Below are 24,261 nucleotides of genomic sequence, written 5' to 3' on the forward strand. Positions count from 1 at the left end.
GATCGTCGCTTCCTGGATAACACCTTGGTGGTGCAGGAGTAGTAGGTTTGGGACAGCGTGGGTCACTGCTACCTGGGAAGCAACGTGGTGGTTCAGGAGTAGTAGGTTTGGGACAGCGAGGATCTATGCTTCCTGGGAAACATCTTGGCGGTGCAGGTGTAGTAGGTTGAGGACAACGTGGGTCACTACTGCCTGGGAAGCAGCGTGGTGGTTCAGGTGTTGTAGGTTGTGGACAGCGCGGGTCGCTGCTACCTGGGAAGCATCGTGGTGGTTCAGGAGTGGTAGGTTTAGGACAGCGAGGATCTGTGCTTCCGGGGAAACATCTTGGTGGTGCAGGAGTAGTTGGTTGTGGACAACGTGGGTCACTGCTGCCTGGGAAGCAGCGTGGTGATTCAGGTGTTGTAGGTTGTGGACAGCGGGGGTCGCTGCTACCTGGGAAGCATCGTGGTGGTTCAGGAGTGGTAGGTTTAGGACAGCGAGGATCTGTGCTTCCGGGAAAACATCTTGGTGGTGCAGGAGTAGTTGGTTGTGGACAGCGTGGGTCACTGCTGCCTGGGTAGCATTTTGGTTGTTCTGCTGTTGTAGGTGGCAGATATGTTGCCGGTGTTAACGTTGAGGGCCTAGGTGGTTGTGGACATTTGGGATCTGGCGATCCTGGGTAACACACTGGTTTTTGTGTAGTTGGTTTCGGACAACGTGGATCGTCGCTTCCCGGATAACACCTTGGTGGTGCAAGAGTAGTAGGTTTCGGACAACGTGGGTCACTGCTGCCAGGGAAACACCTTGGCGCTTCTGGTGTGGTTGGTCGTGGGCATCGCGAATCAGTGCTGCCTGGGAAACACCTTGGTGGCTCTGGTGTGGTTGGTCTAGGGCACCTTGGGTCAGTGCTGCCTGGGAAACATCTTGGCGCTTCTGGTGTGGTCGGTCGTGGGCATCGCGAATCAGTGCTGCCTGGGAAACACCTTGGTGGCTCTGGCGTGGTTGGTCTAGGGCACCTTGGGTCAGTGCTGCCTGGGAAACATCTTGGTGGCTCTGGCGTGGTTGGTCTAGGGCACCTTGGGTCAGTGCTGCCTGGGAAACATCTTGGCACTTCTGGTGTGGTCGGTCTAGGGCATCGTGGATCAGTGCTGCCTGGGAAACATCTTGGTGGCTCTGGCGTCGTTGGTTTTGGGCATCTTGGGTCAGAGCTGCCTGGGAAACACCGTGGCGCTTCTGGTGTGGTTGGTTTGGGACACCGAGCATCATTACTTCCAGGTTCACAAATTATCTGCGGAGGTGCTGTCTGACATTGTGGGTCAGGGGAACCTGGATAACATTTCACTTGTGGTCTTATTGTGGTTGATATTTCAGTCGTTGTTCCACCACACCTAGCATCACATTCACTGGTACATAACTGAAAATAAAATAGAACAGAAATAAATTAGCACCTTATCAAATTAACAAATAATTAAGATTTTAATTTGAACTATCTTTATCATCACATTCCTTCATCCATTTATTTATTTTAATTTTATTCGTAGATGAGGCATACTTTCTTAGGGTTAGGGTTTTTTTTAGGGTAAATTTAAAAGAAGGCATTCGGATTTAAATTCATTTTTATCTTTCTGATTAATAAATTAATTAATATCTTAGTTAGACAGCAATTTGTTTCTAATCTTATTATAATCTAATTATACATGGAAGAGTATTTAAAGTTATTATTACCTCAACATTACATGTCAAATATACTTGGTCAGTCTCTGGGAATCGAAAAGCGCTCACTTTGCTGTAAGTTATCAAAGTGGCTCCGCTCTTACCAGTATTTGTTGATTTTTGCCATAAGTCAATCAACTTCTTTTTCCTGAAAACATGTTATTCACTGTACTGTATTTTTTTTTGTTACCCTTGGCGACATAGACCATAGGCTTTAATGGGTAAAATATTAAAACAGGATTATGTTGGCGAGACCTTCTTGATCTGCGGAACAGTGTTGCTGAGAATTTAAATTAATGACTGATTGATGATGAATTGTCTTTGTCCTAATTCACATGGTTAATATATGTAGGAACGCAAATGCTGAACCCATTATTTAAAGTTTTAGTTGTATCAAAATAAAAATATATCTGTAAATATAGCAGTAAACAATCTAATCTAAACGTCGTCGATTCAACCGTGGGTCTTCCACTGCTGGATAAAGGCCTGCCTCAAAGATTTTGATCGGTCACGGGCGGTCTAACTCAGCCGGTGATTCTTAGGACCCATTGCCCTGTCGTTACCATGACTGCTACCATAGCTATGACTAGCAGGGCTGCCATATACTAGGGGTCTTGTTGATGGTGTACTCAGACATGGGCATATATATTGAAAACTTTCAGTTCTATCAATTTATTTTCAATTAATTTCTTACTTTTCGTTCATATAATATATTGTCATATAATGTAATATTTACAATAATGTAAAAATATATTAGTATATATTTGATGCGTTTTTTACTAAAACTCAAATACATACTTTGGACATCCTTCCTTGTCAGTGAGCTGTATTTTACTTGTTTTCGGGCTATCATAGTCTTCATTGTCATACGCCCAACAGTCGTGAACCTTCAAACTGAATTGATTTCTGATGTCTTTCAAGTAAATAAGGATGGTTAAATATTCACCAATTTTAATCGAGTTCTCCAAAGGAGTTGTCTGAAATAATATTGAAAACGACATTAAGTACGTGATTAAAAATTACATATTTGTGTGATATTCATGTAGATAAATAACGTCCTATTGATTTAATTCGATACTCATACGACATTATACTTTGGATATTGGATATAAATGGCTGATCGGACTTGGTAAAAATTTTGCATAGACAAGAGGCTTAACTACTAAAGAATGAATCTTATCTTCTAAACAACTTACATTAGGGAAGACTCCTTTCTGTATATCCATCCAGCATTCCAATCCTCCCGCTGGACCTTGAACTGCGACTACATCCAACATATCAACCATAAATGGCTTCAGTTTTAATACATGCGATTGTTCCTTTTTAACTACTCCAGTGCTAACTTCGAGAGCTGTGCTGGCGCATGAAACCTGAGAAAAAACCGTTATAAAGTAACTCAGTATGTAGACAAACATAATATTAATAAACTTCTCAAAATCATTTGCTTTTCATTGCTATGTGTATTTGTTTAGGATAAACAGCCATCTTATACAAATAAACATAGAAATGACGTATTATTACAAAGTAATGAATTTAAATCTAATTCAGATTTTGCCCTGACCTTTCTCGCAAAATCATTAGGGCCTTGGATGAAGTCGTCCGTTTGGAAGACCAGAACATTATCCACGGTGCCACATGCATTGCATAGAGGTCTCGTGCCGCAGCCGTTCAGCGGTACTCTGAATGAGTACCGGGACTGACTACCTCCAATGGACACGTACCTGGGAAAAGGAAATTGTTAAGAAAAATGTTATCTTAACTCGGTATAAAATTTTATTGGTAGGAACTTGTTTTACCAATGTACAATTTGTTTTACCAACAACAATTTATCATCAATATATATTATAAGTTATTAGATTTGCGATATAATAAAAAACAGAATATTCGTTGGTCGGTTAATAGTAAGATGCATGATTACAATATAAATAATAAGAAGAATTATCGAATTATCATTAATTTAATAATAAATCGGTATTCTTAAATATTTACAATAACACCGCTATCAGAAATGATGTAAAGATGATCCCAAAAAAATCGAAATACATTTTAATACTTCTTTTGGAATATTATAGACTTTCAGATCATGTGTGCCCTCATCATTACAATCGTTTGCAGTGAAATTACCTATATGTTGCATAATTTAAGTAACAGTTATTATCTTAAACACTAATTCTAAATAAGTATAAATAACGATCCACTTACTTGCACTTCGGGTCATTCAAATAACCCTTACTGTAAATAATACCATCAAAGACATCAGCGAATTCAACAGTTACGTCAATATAGTCCGCTGAGCATTGCACATCAATGTCTGGTGAGAGAGGGGAGTCAGCGGCACGCGACCCTCTCACGAAGTTCACTCCGGTCTCATCGCTGGACTCGAAAGAGTAGAATGGGGACAGGGCATTGTCGCCAGCAAGCTCGAGGTTCAACTCGGCCGCTGTAAGTGTGTTCTCGTCTGAAACAGCTGTAGCGAGCGACAGCTACAGAAAAAGGATTGTTATCAATAAATAAATAATATTGTCTTTTTTTCATGTTAGTTTCATATAATGAGATTTACTATATTAACCTATATGATTACGGGTTTTGATGGTCTTGCCATAAAAACCTAACACAACAGGATTGTCTTATTAAATATTAATTATTAGACGCTCGTCCCGACTCCGCCTGGATATCTGTCTCTCTGTATGTCTGTATACCAACATCAAAATCCCTTTGAATGATTGTGGGACATCCAAACAAACAAACTTTCACATTGATAATATTAGTGTGATGTTCAGATGAAAAAATTGTTGTTGGAGAGCTAACAATGTACTTTTCTCACATATTTATAAATTTTGGAAGTATCTGCGTCCAATTAATCAAGATGAAAATTATAAGAGTGGTACACTCTGGTTTTAATGTGTGATGCATTTTTTTGTTTTAGTATCATCATCATCATCATCATCATCAGCCCACATACGTTCCCACTGCTTGGACACAGGCCTCCCATGAGGGTTGTTTTAGTATATTCTTACACAATTGGCTAACCGACGATTTCCTGACATCTTGTTCTTAGCCTTCTAGAAAGGCCCGTCAGATACTAAGTACACTAATTATACTAATTAAGTATCTGAAATTCATCATTTCGAAATTTCGTATGAACAATAATAATGCGCGTGCGCATCTGCATTTCAAAACCCATTTAAAATTTAAATCCTACAAGAACATAGTAAGACTAAAACAATAGTGATTTGCGTCATACGGTATAGGGCTGACCTTTGACTGTATGAGCTTTATGATGAAACGGTGTCGATTACACTTAGTATTTAAAAGGGATATATTGATTACACTACGATAGATATTTAGCAGGATTATATTGTTTTATCTGTAGTTAGAGAGGTACTGAAAAAGGGGAAAAGGGTAAGATTGAAGCGGCCGGTGGTTAAACCTGTAATTACACCGCGGCTTCGCTCATATAGTTTAAGTAAAACCCGAATAATTTTCGTAGCAAAAATGAATTTTATGTTACATAATCTGTTACGCCAAATTTTATCCAAATCGGTTTAGTGCTTTAGGCGTAAAGAAAAGACAGACAGACATACACAATTATTTTCACATTCTATAATATTAGTACAGATTCTTCGTTCGTGTAATGGTAACAAAAGTCTTATTGCGAAGTTTTTTAATTTCCGCTGTTTTTATCAACGGTATTATCCATATTTATGTCAATAAATTAAACATTTATTTCATACTTCAAGATAGGTCCTGGTTTAGAAGAAAATCTGTCAGGAGGATCCGTTCTTCTGTAACTAGAATTAACTATGGTAACTAAAACCAAAAATGTATGTGTGCATGTGTCTGTGCGTGAGCGTGTGCTTGAGCATGTGTGTGTGTGTGTTTGAGCTACAATAGATTATAAAATGTTATGAAGTAGCGCCGAATATTGTCGTAGATACTTATCTACGATGCATGTTTAAGAGGATTATATTTAGTACCACTATTTACGCTGTTTCTTCTTTGATTAAATGAATATGATTGCGCGTTTAAATTCATGCAAAAGCAACTATTTACCACTGTATTATCAGTGTAATAATTTCCAACAAACTATAAGCCACAATCATTCCGGTATATACATACAATCTCTATAAAAATCTGATTTTATTAATGCGAATCTTATACAATCATTTTATAATACACCTATCTAGACAATAATGTGCGTGATGTATAGAATGCACTTTAAATATTATACGTGAAAAGTCAAGAATGCGCAACCACCATAATTTTATCAATTACATTGTATAATAATGGTATATTATATAGTGTTAATGGTCGTGAAGAGTCAATCTCACCTGCACGAGTGCAATCAGTGTCGCTATACGCATGACAGCCGCTTCATGGGGACCTGGAACAATATAGATATTTCAGTTATTTAAATTGTATAATGTTGTAATTATTGAACCCTCATAGGACGCGTGTGTCCCAGCAGTTGGAACATATAAGGGCTGATGATGATGATGATGATGATAAGAAAAAAAAAAATTGGAGGAGGCTTTTACCGCGAAAAGCGGTCCTTAGTATATTTAATTACATGCTGTACTAATAATAATCTAATAAAATATTATAGAAATGGAATTTAACAACAGATTTTGTCAATACTAACCATACTAACAATCATCTTTAAATTGTAATTAGATATGAGTTAGGAACAAATAAAGGCTTTATTATTATTATTAATACATAAGGATTTTCATATACCATGTGTCCCGATTTCGGAATGTATGACGGAGTACTGTCGACGCTCTTTGCCCCAGTTAGGATAAAATGGATTCTATCACTGAGCCTTTGTAATTCGTCTGTCTGTCTGTCTCTGGGTCGATTATTTTATCAGGCCGTATCTCATGAAACGTGATAGTTAGACAGTTGAAATATTCAGAGATATAAATATAGAAATATAAATATATTTATAAATATAGAATATAAATAACAAATAATCGGTTAAGCAACGGTTGGCACGATCATATATCAATGTACATATATGTATGTATAAATTGAATACATAAACAAATTTTTTGGCAGTTGCTCTTTAGTTTATTTGTACGGAACCCTTAGTGTCCCGAGTCCGAATAGTATCTGACCGATTTTTATTCATGTTTAATCCAAGATTACGATATATTGAGAAATATATTTATCATAAACATAAAAGCGACAATTTTTACAATGCTTAACGTATTCAATAAATTTGAAGATATTGAATTGCAGACAAGCGTGAAATGTTAAAAATGAAGTTGAAATACGCTGACAGGTCACGATGGTTTTAATTGTGCTTACATAGTTTTCGTGAGGTCAGTGGTTTGAACTCAGCTGTTTCCGTATAAACATATTGAAATCTATGGGATCGTCATTTCCTAGTTTTAATTGCTAATTGATTAAGACACGGCTCTAAAAACTATGTTTTTAATACGAATAACATTAATAATATTTTATACATATATATTTTGAGGAAATAAATGTACAAAAAATGTACGCTCTATATATATTTAGGGGTCCAAGTTTATATACCTAATTAATATGGTAAACCATATAACCATATAACTTTAAAACTAGATCTAATTAATTAATACCTAATCTACATGCATAAAAATGAATCCCTATATCCCTTCGTCACGTCACCACGCGTGAATGGCTGGACCGATTTAAAAAATTCTTTCACCATTAGAAAGCTGTAATTACATTGAGTGACATGGGTTATATCTGTACCACGTATGAAACCGGGCGAACAGCTAGCGAGCAATAAATGTCAATTTGCGAAACGATACGTAATAATTGTTTGTCAAGAAGTATGTAACTCCCAATCTGTACATGGCAATAAATTCTAAAATGCCATAATAATGTGTTTTATTGTGTATCAGCGTATAATATTAATAACATACTCAAAGGTTAGCCAACGTAATTAAATGTTTTACAAAAGTTCAAGGGATGAAGACTGAACACGTCATATTTTGTTTCTGTTATGACTAATACGCATAATGTTAAATTAAATTACGTTTGCATTGTCTGTGTATTAATATGCAATATATTTCATATAAACAAATGAGTTTGGAATTTGTGAAGTCACGTTGTAATGTTGTAAAAATTTTAAAGTTGTTTTGTGCGTGCAAAATTAGATTATATAAATGTTTGGAAGAAAGAAATAGAAATAAATTATTTATATTTTTAAGTAGATGGTGAAAACTATTTCGAAGTGAAAATATATACGTATGAATATTACGAAAATATTAGACATTAGTCCGAGTCATTAGGCAGAATAGAAATTAATGCTTAAATTAATTATTAATACTCAATTTTTGTTAGATGTATAAGAACTATATCGTAACTACCCATTCCATATAAATAAATATACAAGGCCGCTTACACTTGATGCGTTTTTAAATACATTTCACAGAGATTTGACAAAAAAAACCGCTCGTAAATTTCACATTAAGTATTATATTTCGTAACATAGGTGTCAAATTGTCGTACGACATTGGCCTCACCAAAAATAGTAATACCTAAATAATATATTCTTCAATAAAATCGAAATTTATGCATGAATCCTCAAAGGGTTTATGGAATAACTGAATGTTATGTGTGCCATGGTCAATATGACATAACAGAAGGAGCGACGTAGTGACCATGCGTTTTTGATAATCGCGTATTTATATCGTAATTATTGTCATGACAAAAAGTGAATTATGGATTGCTTTTCAAGATATATCTGTTGTCAGTGGTTCGTTAAATGGTATTTAATTTTAAATGTATTCGTTTATTTTGCTGCTGGACGTCAAGTGTTCAAGATAATTTGCGTAAATCATGACTATTTTATTTGTTTTATTATATCGATATATCTGTTATAATATTCATTTGTATAAGATTAAGTACCTGCTAAAGGCGGCATGATGTAAAGGTTCGAATGAATATTTATTTATTATATTAATATTTAGATGTAAGTATACGAAACGCACAGTATTTAATCTAACGATGTATAAAGCACATCGAATGCTGAACCATTTAACTATTATTAGATTTTTTATTATCTTCTAATTAGGTCCTTAACGCTGTATTCATATTTATCTATATCGTTTTACAACTTTACTTAATAATTCAAAACGGACATAAAATTTCGTCCGTGCAAATAAAAACGTATAGTCACCAAGTAAAAAAGCTCCGGACTGGTCAAACAGGTAGGTATATGGGGCGCAATTATGCATTACATAAGAAGACGGTTCCCATCGTATATCTGCTGTCAGGGGCGACACGATGACACATTAAACGATTGTGCATACAATGAATGCTTACGTGAAGATAAAAGAACACCGCCTTATATGTTTACGATGATGTTTTTTTCAACAATGAACTGTGACGGTTGGTTGTTCATACGTTTTTGGACGTTGTTTCTGGATTGGTACTGGATTTTGTTGTGTAATGTAGGATCAGTGAGTGTTCTGTTTTAAAATTGATTAAACATTTATTGCTGACTAGCTTTTGCACGAGTTAATTCGGCTTAGTTTAATAGATGTTATTACGCATATAAACGTTCCTCTTGAATCACTCTATCTATCAAAAAAAACTCAACAAAATCCGTTGCGCATTTTTAAAGATTTAAGCATACAGAAAGCGACTTTGTTTTATACTATGAAGACTGTAGTGATAATGAATTTAGGTAAGTCGTAGACAAGAAGACTATCTTTTTAATTTAGGGGTGTCTACGAGTGGGCAATGGTTTTTAGCGTATGCAGAAAAGTGAATTTATTGAATCATTATCTATGGGAATAAATCAACATAATTAATTTATGGCGATAAGACCGCCAATTATTTATATTGTAATTTTATTAAGTTTTTGTAGCTTTTGTTAAGATCAATAAAGAATAAATAAATAAATAATATACCAAGGGGGTAACGTCACAGTTACTGGTAACTAAATAGTTACTGGTAATGGTTACGGGCTGAAAGTTCTAAATTTCTTTTTTTTTTTTATTAAAACCATAATTTAAAGTTTATAATACACATTTTCAACTAATACACATAAGAAAACATTTTATATTCTTTTGCGTAAAAATCAATTTAACGTCAGTCACGAAAGTTAACACGTTCTTATGAATTCAAAGAATCTTCACAAACTCAACCTACTAATAGTTACAAGCACTGCCCATATCTACTAGTCTATTATATTACAACATTGTGTTACGTTACTAAATAATCTATTATAATTATACACACTATAATCGTGTTATGTATTATGCATATTAATATAGTAAATTAGTAAATAATTAAGTTAATAGAATGTGAATATAAATAACTGTTATATGGCTTTCTGTTTTTCTCACTTTGCGAAATATTACCATATTATGTATATCTAGAGAGTATTTAAGCATGATCGAGTAATATATTAGATAACATTACGAATTTTGTATATCGAAAGCCTATTATATTATAAATGCGAAAGTTTGTAAGGATGTGTGTGTATTTGTTACTCTTACACGCAAAAACTACTGAACCGATTACAATGAAATTTGGTACGTAGACAACTGAACAACTGGAATAACACATAGGCAATTTTATCCCCATATTTCTACGGGATACGGAATTACGCGGGTGAAACCGCGGGGCGCAGCTAGTAAAATATAAAAAAAAAATACATGCAGATGAAGGTTTGTGGTAGTTTTGGCAGTTATGACGACTAAGTTTTTACGGTTTCTCTAATTAAATCAAAAGCGAATATACGTAAAATGTTTACGAAAATCGTATAATACGTGTAAATGTATAATTGGAAATAATGTTTTCTATTTCATTATTATCTTCCTTATTCCTTATAAACAGTTTCAAATACTTAATGTACTAACTTTAAACATTTTCCGCATCATAATTCTCACTCACAGTTTCAATCTCACAAATGATTTATGGCTAACTTACCGGCACTTGAAAGGGGCTTTAGTCCATAGAAAATCGTTAATAACGTTATTGCAATTCAATGTGAATCATCTAACATCGTCACATGCGTTTCTTTGTTGGTAAAATTATGTATATAAAAGCTTCATAAAAGGGCATGTCGACAAACCACTATAATCAAAAACTTCCATAAATTTATGTAATGATAAACGTTTTTATCTCCGTAACTATATCGTATTTGAGAAATATGGCATTTCATACGTACATTTTAAAGCTTTATCGTTTTGCTACGAAATTTCGTAGACATTCTTCAAACACCGTATCTTTAACTATTCCTATACCTGTTACTTCGCGTTAATAATTCATATGTTTTGACTAAAAGTTGATAATTAACATCCGGTATATAATGCTAAATTATATTATTCATTAATTTTAATCGTTGAAAAATCCGACGAAAATAATAAATAATATGATAAAACCATAAACCTGTATTATGTTTATTTAGTTTATATATAATTGTACAATACGATGTCGTAAATTGTTTTCGATATTGCAAAACCATCATCGAGACGAACCCATAATTACTGTCTCAGAGTTTTGCGGTATTGCGCAAATATTAGGGCTACGAAATTCGTAAACAAGAACTTATGCCCTTGACATAACAGTTATTCGAATGCATGATATTACTATGTTTTCGTTGCATCTAATTACATATGTAATCATTTCGTAATCGCCTCGCGAATATTTGAAGAGGTTGTGACCTATTCATACGTAATGTTAAGATTGGTTGACTTAATATATTAAAAAAATGGCCTAGCATTTATGTATTACACACTGTAATTCCTAATAGCTTGACCTCGGTCAAAATACGTTGTTAACAAATTTAAATATTTGTTTTATCATTAAATGTACACTTGAAGATGGGACCTAATATAACCAATATAAATGTATATTATTATGATATGTTTTTTAGCGTGTTATAAAAACTGATCTACAATTTGCATACGTATAAAAGCGAAGTTCAGTTTATGTTAATTTAACAGTAGGATCTCGCTTTAATAAAAATAACAATCTTTATATAATAAGGTTATATGCTAAATTGAATTTGCTATATTTTATCAACACAATTCCCTTCCATATATGGTATTGATATAGCGATGATTGGCTAATTCAGTTGTATATTACTTCCTTATAGTTGTTTGCGTGTTGAGCGATGGGTCATTATTTAATTCAGACGAAAAACCAGGTAGTTTTAAACAGATTAACCCAATGATATAGATACTGGTTTTTGTATTGAATTTAAACTGTTTTATAAGGTTTGGATGTGTAGTAGTATTTTTTCTTTTATAATATAGCATGGCGTAATCGTGTAACTTTTATATTTCGATTATTTAGTTAAATTTAAAGTTTTACAGAACAATTAAATAAATTAAAATAAACGTAAATACTTATTAAAAATTGAATATTTGAATACGTCTTTAATTAGTCCCACAATGTATATACTAACGATCATTTTATTTGATATAAAACATTGTAAAGCTGTGGTCAAGCCTAAAACTATTTACGAAATTTTGTTCAAGTGAAAAAAAAATAGGATTTTACTGGCATATTTGTATAGGATTATATATTCGAATCACAACTAAAGCAATAAATTGCATTCAACGCAATTTGTACTTTATCGTATTAGAATCTACCTACAGTGAACTATTATAGTTATTACATAAGTCGAAACTGATGGGATGAGAACTTTCACTTGTCGACTATTACATTTACATATATGTCTATAAGTTACATGGCTCGAGTTCAAACATATTTGTGATTTAAATGTACATATATTTTTATATATGTGATTATTTATTTGATTTAATACTTTATTGCTTTCGAATATTGCAATTATAATTTATGTTTGTGTTTTTTATTCTAATTTTGTTATACCAAAATCTTCAGAATCGCAGAAAAATAAAACAATAGTAGATTAAAAATAAATATAGAAGTTATTTTAAGTTATATTGTGAAACTATAGCGCTATTGCTTTTATTGTGTGTAATTTAACGTAATATTAAAAATAAATTGAAGCACAATTTTTCTTATGGTTATTTAAGTTTAAAGATATTAAATATTTTTTATTAAAACTCGACCAATTGCAGAATTTCAAAATCAATCGAATTATCGCTGTTGTTGATTAACAAAGTATGTTATCTATAATATATATATAAATAAAAAATTATTGCCAAAAGTATGTAATGAATATGTAAGTTCCATTGCAATATAAATAGTAGGATATTATGAAAGGAATACTTAATCTCTCTAAATACCTCGACTCGCTATTCGGAGTGGTAACCTTTTATAGAATTGCTTTAAACCTGTGTTTCGTTCACATATATAGCTGATGCGTTCTCTAATACTAGATCTATGTGTTTCGATTTGAATATTAGTTATTTAAGAATACATGAACCTGCATTTGTATAATTAAGTAGTGAGAATTTTGTTTGAAAATGTTCAACCTTTAAAATGATATATTATTTCAGGTGACATTCTATAAATGTGAAAGAGTAAGTTAATATGGATGATTATACTTCTTGCTCAATCACAGAAAAACGACTGAATTGATGTTTTGATTAAACTTTGTATTCAATTCGCAACTTGCAATCGTGTTTGTTTTTATTTGTTTTATTTATTCATTGTATTTACAAACTTTACAAAATGTATTAAAATAATTGTAACAAAGGATTTTGTATACAATTGGCGTTTATAGATACTAATGCTATAAACGATTCCTATTGGGGACTCACAAACCAAATATCTTGGTCTAGGACACGGAAGGCTTATGAAAACAGATCTGCCCCATACCCTACTATGGGACATGGGATATTGGGAGGGCAAGGGCTAATGAGACTGAGACTTATATATAATAAACCGTATATTTTAGACTGCAATTTATAGCACATTTAAGATCTATCTTAATAACTATCTTAGGTTCAGAAGGAAATTTTATCGGCAGGGCACGTAACATTATCAAATATAATAAATCATTACATTGTTCTTATCCATTTATGGTAAAGTATTGTGACAAATTCATACAGATGTGATAAGATGCTTTGTTTAGGATGAATATAATGAATATAATTTAAATTTTAATATAAGTCGTGTCATTATTTCGATCTTCGAAAAATTTTATCAAAAAAAAAATTGATTCGTATTCCGTACGAGTAAAGCCGCGGGTGAACACTTAACAGTTAGTAATAATTCTTATTGCTGGCCCTGAAACACTCGAAACACATTCAAATAACCATAATGAAGCACCGCAATCAAAGGTTAATGTTGTAAAATTGAATTTTCTCATGCGTTTAGATAAATTAGCGTTTTGTTTGATGTGAACATTACAAATAATATCGTGCACGATGTAAATGGCGTTTACTGCGTCGCTGATTACGATTTTGCTTCGAATGATGATATTATCTTGGGGTTATAGACCATAGTGCATGTCAACAGATAGAATTTCTATTTTTTGATTTAAGTTATGTTCGTTGTTTGGTATTTAGTCAAATCGTAATGCTGTAAATAGTACACAATTTATAATTAAATAGGCTTTTAACGACGACGGATTTATCAGATTATAAATAATTATGTTTAATATTGTTATTATGATATAAGTTAGTAGAACGTATGTGTATTTAAGAAATAAATTAACGTTATTCTTCGTGTTCGTAATTGAACATTAATATGTTAAAATATTTTCAACCCTCTTAATAAGAAGGAAGTTCTCAATTCAACTGGGTTTTTTTTGGTTACCTTAGAGCTTTCGGTTGCGCGAAGCGATGAATCGTTTTTTGTTGGAAAAATAATATCTCCCGTATGGTCTTATTAAAATTTGGTTTGTATAGTCTAGTTCTAAAAAATTTATTAGTTCTTTGTTTAATATAATGAATATTTTCATAAAAAGCTACAAGAAGCATCAACATTGTTATTTTTAGCTCAATAAGTAGGGAATATCTAAATAATTTGGATAGCCAAATAGTTAACAGTTTTCACATACCGTGAAAACATAAAATTATCATCATTTCATTGCATCGCAGTAATAGTAACAACAAACAGTTAAGTAAACTTTACATCCCATGTTACAACAGACGCGCTCGCAGACTAAGTGGCATCGCTAAAATGTTTGACATTTGACTTATCAATATTTCACTGGGTTTTGCCTCGCAAATTCAATGATTTTACAGTCGTGGTTTTGTAAAGATCGCTTATTTTGGCGCGTGAGTTACGCTATGAGATATTAGACAATAGCTCAGTCATGCATTAAATACATTGATATATGGATTTTTGATGTGCGCCACGGTGCTTTTAAATGCTTTTGACTCGAAAATTATATTCTTTGTAAATTGTTAGTAACGTTTAATGTCATAAGCTAAATAAGAAGGATTTCTTACAATAGAATGGGCTAGTTTTATTCTAGAGAATTCGTTAATAGATTATAGATTTTTGTACGTTTTTCAAGCATAGTGACATTTAGACTTTGTTAGATATTATGTTAGTGAAAGATACAAACTACAGCGATTTCAACAGCATTAAGTTTATCGTTAATTAGGTTCCAACCAAGAGGTACAGAGTTCAAACTTCACTAATATAAGATAATAGTCTTCTCCGTTATCACTTATTACAATAAATGATTGTCACTTACACGAAGATGACTAAAATATAAAATGTAAAATGTTAATGTAGCGCACATATTTGGTGACATGGGCTGAAAGGTAATACGGAAAGACGGAGCCTCTTGTTAGGGCTCCATCCCCGAAGGGTAAAACGGGACCCTATTACCAAGACTTTGCTATCCGTCTGTCTTCGCGTGCTATATCGAATAACTCGGTATTGTTATATAACGATTTATAATCCTGAATATATATTCTGAATTAATAAATTGGCGCTTCCAGCTGTTCGCTTAGGAAATGGGTTATACCAATAACATGCTCTTCCACTGGTATCCTTCAGGCGTTCTTACGACAGCAAGCCTACAAGAAAGCAGATTATCGATTGCATTGTTCGTTTATAATACCATTCACACTAAATGTAGTCCATCAATCTATTATGAGATTAATTATTCCAAAATTCAAGGGCAATAGCTATTTGAATGACTGCGGTAACTAAAAACAATGGGCGTTGGGTAACTTGTCATTTCTTAAAGCAGCGGACAATGGGAGTGCTTGCTTCTCACACTGAAGTTTATTATGTTACGAAAGTATACGAAAATTCGCTTTTAAATGTTTTGTTTTTGGATTTTTCTAGAGTATTAAACTAATTATTTGGGCTATTTGTACCGCTTTTTACTTTGTTTATGTGTATCATTTTAGTTTTTATTTTGTTTTATGTGTGTGCAAGTGTTTATACGTATTTTTATTATAATCAATTGTTATGTTAATCAAGCGGAGTGTGTTTGTATCAATTTGATATGGTAATTAAAATAAGTTGGTATCTAGCTTCTAGCCCGGGATACGCTTGGGTAGTCAAAGAAGCGGAAAAAGTAGCATCTCTCACTCTCTAGCTTCTCAACTATCTTCAAACACAAAAATCTTAACATGAAATCACTCCGTTGTGACGTAAAAGACAAACGAATACACTTTCGCATTTATGATATTAGTAGAGATAAACCTCAATCTATCTTAACTAAACCCAAGTTAGGCCTTAGAATATACCTAGGTATAGAGCCTAGTTATACAATTCAAGTTTTATATCACACCTATCTAAATTATCTATTTTTTATCGCATATCACTTACAATTCGATTACCACATACGAGTATTCTTTGTTATTAATACAACTTTTTGCCAAAAGATTTTCCGTTTTATAATTCAATACGTCGATTCAGAACAATGCACTTTATGGCTTGGCAATTCTTATTATTGCATTGTGTTTGAACAACTCCGTGAACAGATATTATCGCTGCATTCAAATGAATCATAAAAAATAGCTCTTAATGCATATAATTGGTTGTTAATTACACAGTAAATGTATGATGTATTTAATGAAACGTCAGTTATATGTCAAAATCATGATCTAAAAGGTCGGAGCTAAAACAAACACCAGGTAGGCATTGTGTAAATAATAATTATTGCATCTGTATGGGGTATATGTTGGTTTTACTACAACGTTATAATTTAAACACATATAACGGCATTTAATTAATTCAGTAGTGACAGTAGCAAGAAGTTACATAAATAAGTTATTTGACACACTTATAATGAACCTTCACCTGCATTTTTGAATGAAGTGCACTCCTGGAAAACATGAAGTGAAATAAAAATTGTAGCTCACGATAGGAGAAGTTGCTGGAGTACTCTGGATGCCTTCTGCCCATGCCAGGGGACATAGGACCGTAAGTCAAGACACTTGTCAAGGATCGGCGACGTCACAAAAATTTCATGAGTTTATCTTATAATCCTGATAACGATCGACAGGGTTTGCAATTTAGTGCAAGTGAGAGAATTTTGTTGCTTCTATCATAAAACTTTAAAAAGGCGTGTTTTTATACATAGGTACTATTTGATAAATTATATATTTCTTTATAGGCATGTATCAATGAATAAAAGCGAAAACAAGTACATATTGGTTAAATTATTTTCTTCGGATTCATAGTTTATATTCCGCTACGGCCATAAATATTATCATTTGTCAAAAATCAAATTAAATTATGATAACTACGATATTTTTGAATCGCAATGTCCATTTACTAGACTATATATATGTGTTCATAAGTTTTCGCAGTCTAGATAATAAAAGTCCATTTAAAATTATTTAAATAGAGTAGAAATTAAAAACATTTTGTTGTCAAAAGAATAAAAATTCAGTTTCCTCAAATAACCTTCAAATTTCAAGGAGTTGTATTAATGTATCGTAATAAATAAACCAACATATCTACTAAATATATCGTATGAAGATGCGAAGATTGAATTTCGTTGCTTCATTAACATTATAATGATGATTTTATGTCCAAAAAAGAGAGACCTTGGCATATACATATTTTATGATAGTGTTTTTAATGGGATAAATAATCAAAACTCTTTTTTAATGATATAAGTCACGTGTGTTCTGTGAAATGTGATTTTTAATAAGTATTTCAAAAATCAATATTGTCCTCTTGCATTTTGGGTATTCGTTTATTAGTTTATTACCTTGATATTGCAGATAAATAGATCATATTCTAATTTTCTTGCTAGTTACCCGGGTTCTGCTCAGATAGTCTTATTGTTTGTCGTAATTCAGAAATAAACTTAAAAAACCTTTCCATTTGCATAAACTTCACATCGGTTTAGCAGTAGGTGTCCATTCGACAAACATCGTGACAAGTAATTTATATATATTCAGAACTATGCGTTTTCATTAGCTTCATATCCTTCTTTTTGTAATAATAATTCAATATATGCATAATTTTATATATGCAAAATGTTACATATTTTAAAGTTTCGACAAATATGAGCTCATTTGTTTTTTATCTCAAAAAAAAAGTTAGTAAAATAACCTTTCACATGCAATCGCATAATTTCATATGTAACGGATGCACAAACAGTAATTCAGTCAACAAGAATAAGCAACACTGAATACAATGAAAAAGCAACACAATTCAACCAATAGCATTTATAACGAATTATGTTTATAAAACATTATATATACTTATTTGTTACAACAATAACGTCATCACATTATAGAGATGCTATCATTCAAGGTCTTTTACTTTTAAAAAAAGTTCCAACGAAATTCACATCAAATATGCAAAAACGTGTTAAAAGACGGGACAAGTTTATGTTGAATAATTAATTATTTTCATCTACACAAATTCTGTTTAATAATAGTACAAAAGTTAGGATCAAGGTTATAAAATCAGGTGGTTTTTATAGCCCTCTTTGAGAACATATAATAATATATCTGACATATTTAATGATTTTGTTTTATTGGAACTGTGTTAAATTAGACGACATGCTAAGGCGGTATATCGGTGTGTATTTATATAAGCGATGTTCCCAAAAACGAGAAGGTTCTTATTGCGATTGTGTTCTTTTTTGCTGGTGTTGCTGCGCCACAAAATTATAATTCTGGTTATTGGGAAAAATTCACTGCTCTTCTAATTTAATTAAATTATTAATAATTCAAAATCGCAGAACGAAGATGTTCGTTATTATTTCTTTATAACGGTCCGAATGTATGATTTGTTTTGATAAGTTATTAAAAAATTAGCTAGTTTGATTTTTGTACGTTTTAACGCGCAGCATATGCGAGTGTATATAACTGTTATAATTCTAAATCGCCTTTGTCGTATCTATATAGAAAATTACAACAAAACAACGTGAAACAAAACATTTTTATGGTGTATTGTTTCGTATATTGTTCTACCTAAACATTAAAACAATTAAAACGTTATTATATCTACACATTGAAACTGAAACTCATAAACACGTACATAAATAGCGCAAATCGACCATAAAATAAAATAATGACGGTTTATAAAACAATCATTAACACTTTAATGATAGTATTAAATGAAAAGGTCACAATTACAACACTGAGGTGTCAAAATTTGACCTATGCTGGTGTGTTCTCGTAATTTATTCACATATACATACAATTCAAACACACATAATCAGTAATATATATATTGTTATTTATATATTTTTTCGGTTATAATATTACTAGTATTGCTTTCGAACAATCCGTTTCGTTATCAAGGTCTATAATGACTTTAAAACTAAATTGTAATAAAAAGCAAGTGTCGTATAAATCAACGAAAAAAGGAGTTCATGTTTGGTAAATTTAGAATTAGGTAATTGGAACACATACTCTATGCACATTAGTTATAGATTAGTTAAAATTAACAATAGTTAATCTTATCGCCTCCGCATATTTACTGCAATAAACCTATTGCAAATCTTAATAACAACATTACGTAGAACTAATGTTGCATTTACGTGCGTCCATATTCACCTTTCCACTGACACATATATAAAAGAAAATGGCCCATTACGAAAGATTAATTTGCACAAATTGCTACAACAAATATCAACCACCAAAGCCCACGCTGATGCTTGGTCCCGAATCGAAATGTTGAAATAACAAATACCACTGATTACTCTCCGATAATTTCATTGTCATCATAGTTCATTCATCATTATTACGCAAGTCGAGGTGATATAATCGACACGCGAAAATACGCATCCGTGATATAATGTACGTATCAGATTCCATCTTTATTGTTACTTAATTTTGGGTTTAATGTTAAGCTATTCTGTTGTAATATTGTCTGGGATTTTTACGAAGCGTGTTTTGCTGTTTCGTTGATTTATGGGTGTGTTTGAACATCGCTTCAATAAGTGCTAAATTGGACATATATTTCAAATATTCTTGTACTCATAATCATTGGCGACAACAATGTAAATTATATTTGTCACCTATGTATATATTTAATAGTGCATAAAAATTGTATTTTATATATATACATATAACATTCTTACAAATAGGTTCAAAATTTAAATCTTAATAATTGTAAATTACAGTCTTTTGAAAATATTACATAATATTTGAGACATACCAAATACGAAGCTCTTAATTCAACGCATCCCAAAGCAAACATAAACCAATCAATGAACAAAAGACTGATAAGCTAAGTCGATTGCAATTATCCAAATAATAGATGTCAGATACAAAAAGGCTTGACACTTAGACAATAGCGAGCCAACTTTCACCTTGTGATCGACTGCTCAGACGATTGCATCTTCAGTCGTGACACTGTGCGGATTTCCGATGTATTTCGCAAAGTTATTGAGATAATATTTACATAATATGCTGGCATTTTGCCTGCATGTATATTCATAATAACTAATCGATGTTAGTCGTCAGGTATATTTAAGCTTTTGTGGACTAGCTGTCATTTCAAAACTTTAACCAGAAATGAATATTATCGTATATAATAAGTTTTCGATGGCTCTGCTAATATTCGAGAATAAGAGAGCGTTAACAGTCGACTTTATTAAACCGATTTTTTATTCGAGATCTTTAAAAAATACAATTATTTCTACAAACTAAAGTTATTTATGAAAAAATTAAATTGTTACCTAGTATACAGCATGAGAATTTTTTGTTTGGATGGTTTTTGTGAGTGCCGTCATAAACACTTCACGATTAGAATGCCGGATGAATATTTTAATATTATATTATTATATCACATCAATATTTAAAGTCGTTCAAGTTTTTAACTGATCAAGGATAACATTTGGATAGGTTAAAAGAATTTTAGTTAGCGGCAAACCTCGTATAAACGAGGCAATTAAGCATGAAATAAATTTTAAGCCATAAAAATAACATTCTGATCTGGCTTTTCGAGTTTATAATTATTATATTCGTTCGTAACGTCACAATATTTTCCAATATTTAACAATCGTTTCCATATGAAAAGGTTCGGGATCCTATTATTAAAACTTCGCTTTCCGTCTGTCTTTCTGTATTTGATAAACCATCGTAGTTAGACAGTTGAAATTTTCAGAGATTCTATTTCTATTGCTGTTATAACAAAAAAAAAAAAATGAGGTAAAGCAACAGCAGGTATGGTCTTACTTGGATGGGTGACCAAATATTTTTGTAGTTGCTCCTTAGTTTGTTTGCACGGAAACCTTTTTGTCACGAGTCCGACTCACATTTGGCAGACTTTTTATCCCATCATTTTTATTACCTTGTTTCAACAATGTAATTAAAAGTCAGAAATACTGACTTTATTGATATTCAATTATTTTTATGGTGATATAATAAATTACGTTATTCTGTGTGTCAAGCCAAGGTAACTTTTTGTGACAATTGTATGTTGGTCTCATCGAAACTGGAATTTGAAAGGTCACGAGGTTCAAATCATCTTGGTCGTTAATTTATACAGATTCCATCTTAGCGTGATTAAATTATTTGGATTTTTTACGGCAATGTCATTTGTTTTGATTGAAGCCAATGAAGTGTTTATGTTATTTCGAATAAACGCTACAAAATTATTTGTATAATAGTCGTAAATATTTGTATGGATGTATTCACCGAGCAAGATTCTTGATTCATTATTAAGGAATTGAGGGCAAAAATAATATAAAATTTCTGCTCAAATTTATCAAACGTCTACACTTTGTAATATCTATACATAATTATTGTTTAAATACACTATTAGAAAAATTAACGCTCATAATATTATTATTTTATTGCATTGTTATATTTATAGGAACATAATGTATGCGAAAAGCTAAGATCGATGAAAAAGAAAAAAGTAATGCACCTTATTACGTAAGAATGCGTATAAAAGTATGCGTCGATAAATAAACATATCAGAAAAATTAAATAATTAAGCAATTGATTATTCAATCGCTTGTAATATCTGCATATTGACCATGACCAGCACAATAATCCCAGTTCCATTTTTATATAATCTAAAATAAAATGTACATTTTGTATTCATACACGTCTAAAATATGGAATTTTGATAACAATCTAGGCCGTAAGGTCTTCTAAATCTTGCTCATAGCGCAATAACGCTTCTGTTCGGAGGTTATGCGAATCAGAGATCAGAATCAGAAATAGAGAGACTCTTTATGACTAGTTTGGCATACATAAAATTTTATAAGAGTTATGATGCTTACGCCGCTTATAATATAGAGGAAAATATTGCATTTTGATAAGTGGAAGTGGATAAAACTAACATGTTTTTATACATAGTTAAATCTGTTCAAAAACTTCAATATTTTAATTCGAACACAAATCTCGCATCCACGTCCGGTCTCAAGCCTCCGAGTTTACTATGAAATCCACCAATTAACCACTACTACTCAGTAGCATTATAATAGTAAATATAAAGTGATATTTTTGACAAAACGACACAATATTATAAGTGTAATTTATTAAGAAAAATGTGGGTGTAACCGCGGCTTCGCATCTATTATTTGTCCAAATATTTGGTAATTCCAGTGAGTTTACGAAACTGTGAAGAGTTAAATAATTAATTTATTCAAACATTGTGCAAGTTAACTGGCACATGATCTATGATTGATGTATAGATCCCTAGTATATTTAACACTTTTACGTGTGGATTTTTGTCATCGTTGGCAATGGAGCTGCTCCGACATCTGACGGTAAGCACTACCATCCACAAGCCCATGAACACTTGAAGAACACAAATGTTAAATTTGTGGGTCTTGATGTGGGGCTGATACATTTCATAACCTTTTCTGATAAAATTGTATACGGATACAGCCAGTGGTCATCTTGGCTACTGGATATATCCACAAATGATAAAAGCGTGTAAATAATGTATTCTACTAAATACAAACAAGAAAAACGTCTGCGTTTATTAGATTATATTATAGTTAGGTTTACAAATTAATTAAGGATCGAGTCCCATGAATATTATCGTTACACATTATGATTATTAGATTAACTTTAACACATTTAGTTATTAATTTATTCAGCTAAATATTATAAACATATTTCTCTTAAATTTATAGTAAACTAGATGCTCGTCCCGGCTCCGTCCGTATATCAATATTCCTGTTTTATCCCACGAGAGCATATAATCGTGATGAAAAGTATGCTATCACCCCAGTCAGCTCATTCCCTCTCTGTATACCAAATTTCACCAAAATCCGTTAAGCAGTTTCAGTGTGATTGACGGACAAACATTCAAAGAAACAAACTTTCACATTTGTAATATTAGTGTGATGATTTCTAAGCACCATGACGATCTAAGAGTTTCTAAAAGAATTCTTATTAAATAAATAGATGCTTGAGTTTGAGTTTGAGTATTTCGATAAATGTCCATCGATGTTTTGTAACTTCATCACAACACTAAGACATACCGTTTAATTAAGTTCTGATAAAAACATCGAATACTCATGATAATAAACAAACCGCTATAATCACATCATTTTGACGCTATTCGAGATATTAAAATGCATATTCAATTAGCAATCGGAAATCGCGAATTCGTGTAAAAATTATTGTTAAAAGGTTAATCAGATATTTTATTGGTACTTAAATAAGTTTTGTGCAATACAAAATGGTAGTTGTTTCTGACTTTATCAGGAGCCAAGGGCCTTAACTAAAAAAAATAAACTTAGTTTGAGATTTATACTACGATATTATTATATTAAAACGCAATATAAAACCAATACCCAAATTTTAATGAATACAGTTATTTTGTTTATAATTTCATCAACTACGCAATAAGTTTCTTTTGATTTGAATGTAATAGATAAATAATATATTATATCATATCGGAGCCTTTATGTCAAGTCCAAAAAAAAAAAAATTTACAACGTCTTTTCTCTTAAACCACTAAAACACATTGAATGTAGTTTGGTATAGAGATAGTTTGAGATCTATCAAAGGACATTAATAGTTTTATGCCATTCATTATTATTATTTTATAATATCCTAAATATTACGAGTTTCATGAATGATAAAAAAAGCGTTAATAATAAAGGAAGTCTATGCAGAACTGTTTCTATCTCTTACCCGCTTAATTGGTCTAGTAACACAGTTCAATAGCACAATGGGGTATGTTTTACGGCGTAATTAGTAATTACGAATGTGATTATTGTATTCATTGCATATTAACAATGCTCATTGTACCTTAACGTACCTTGCTTTTATGACT

At 32.0% G+C, this 24,261-nt stretch overlaps 1 protein-coding gene across 1 annotated transcript in view; it reads right to left on the bottom strand.

Moving 5' to 3' along the window:
- LOC119837269 (proteoglycan 4) overlaps positions 1-24,261 on the bottom strand; it is a 39,671-nt gene that overhangs the window by 5,604 nt on the left and 9,806 nt on the right. Inside the window, exons 2-8 of the mRNA XM_038362785.1 lie at positions 6,024-6,076; positions 3,895-4,175; positions 3,254-3,413; positions 2,889-3,062; positions 2,491-2,669; positions 1,705-1,840; positions 24-1,393 (exon numbers count right to left, since the gene is read on the bottom strand). Coding sequence (XP_038218713.1) covers positions 24-1,393; positions 1,705-1,840; positions 2,491-2,669; positions 2,889-3,062; positions 3,254-3,413; positions 3,895-4,175; positions 6,024-6,056 — 2,333 coding nt within the window. The 5' untranslated portion in view covers positions 6,057-6,076. The remainder of the gene's footprint in view (positions 1-23; positions 1,394-1,704; positions 1,841-2,490; positions 2,670-2,888; positions 3,063-3,253; positions 3,414-3,894; positions 4,176-6,023; positions 6,077-24,261) is intronic.

This window comes from Zerene cesonia, chromosome 27 (genome assembly GCF_012273895.1).
Source record: "Zerene cesonia ecotype Mississippi chromosome 27, Zerene_cesonia_1.1, whole genome shotgun sequence".
Taxonomy (NCBI): Eukaryota; Metazoa; Arthropoda; class Insecta; order Lepidoptera; family Pieridae; genus Zerene; species Zerene cesonia.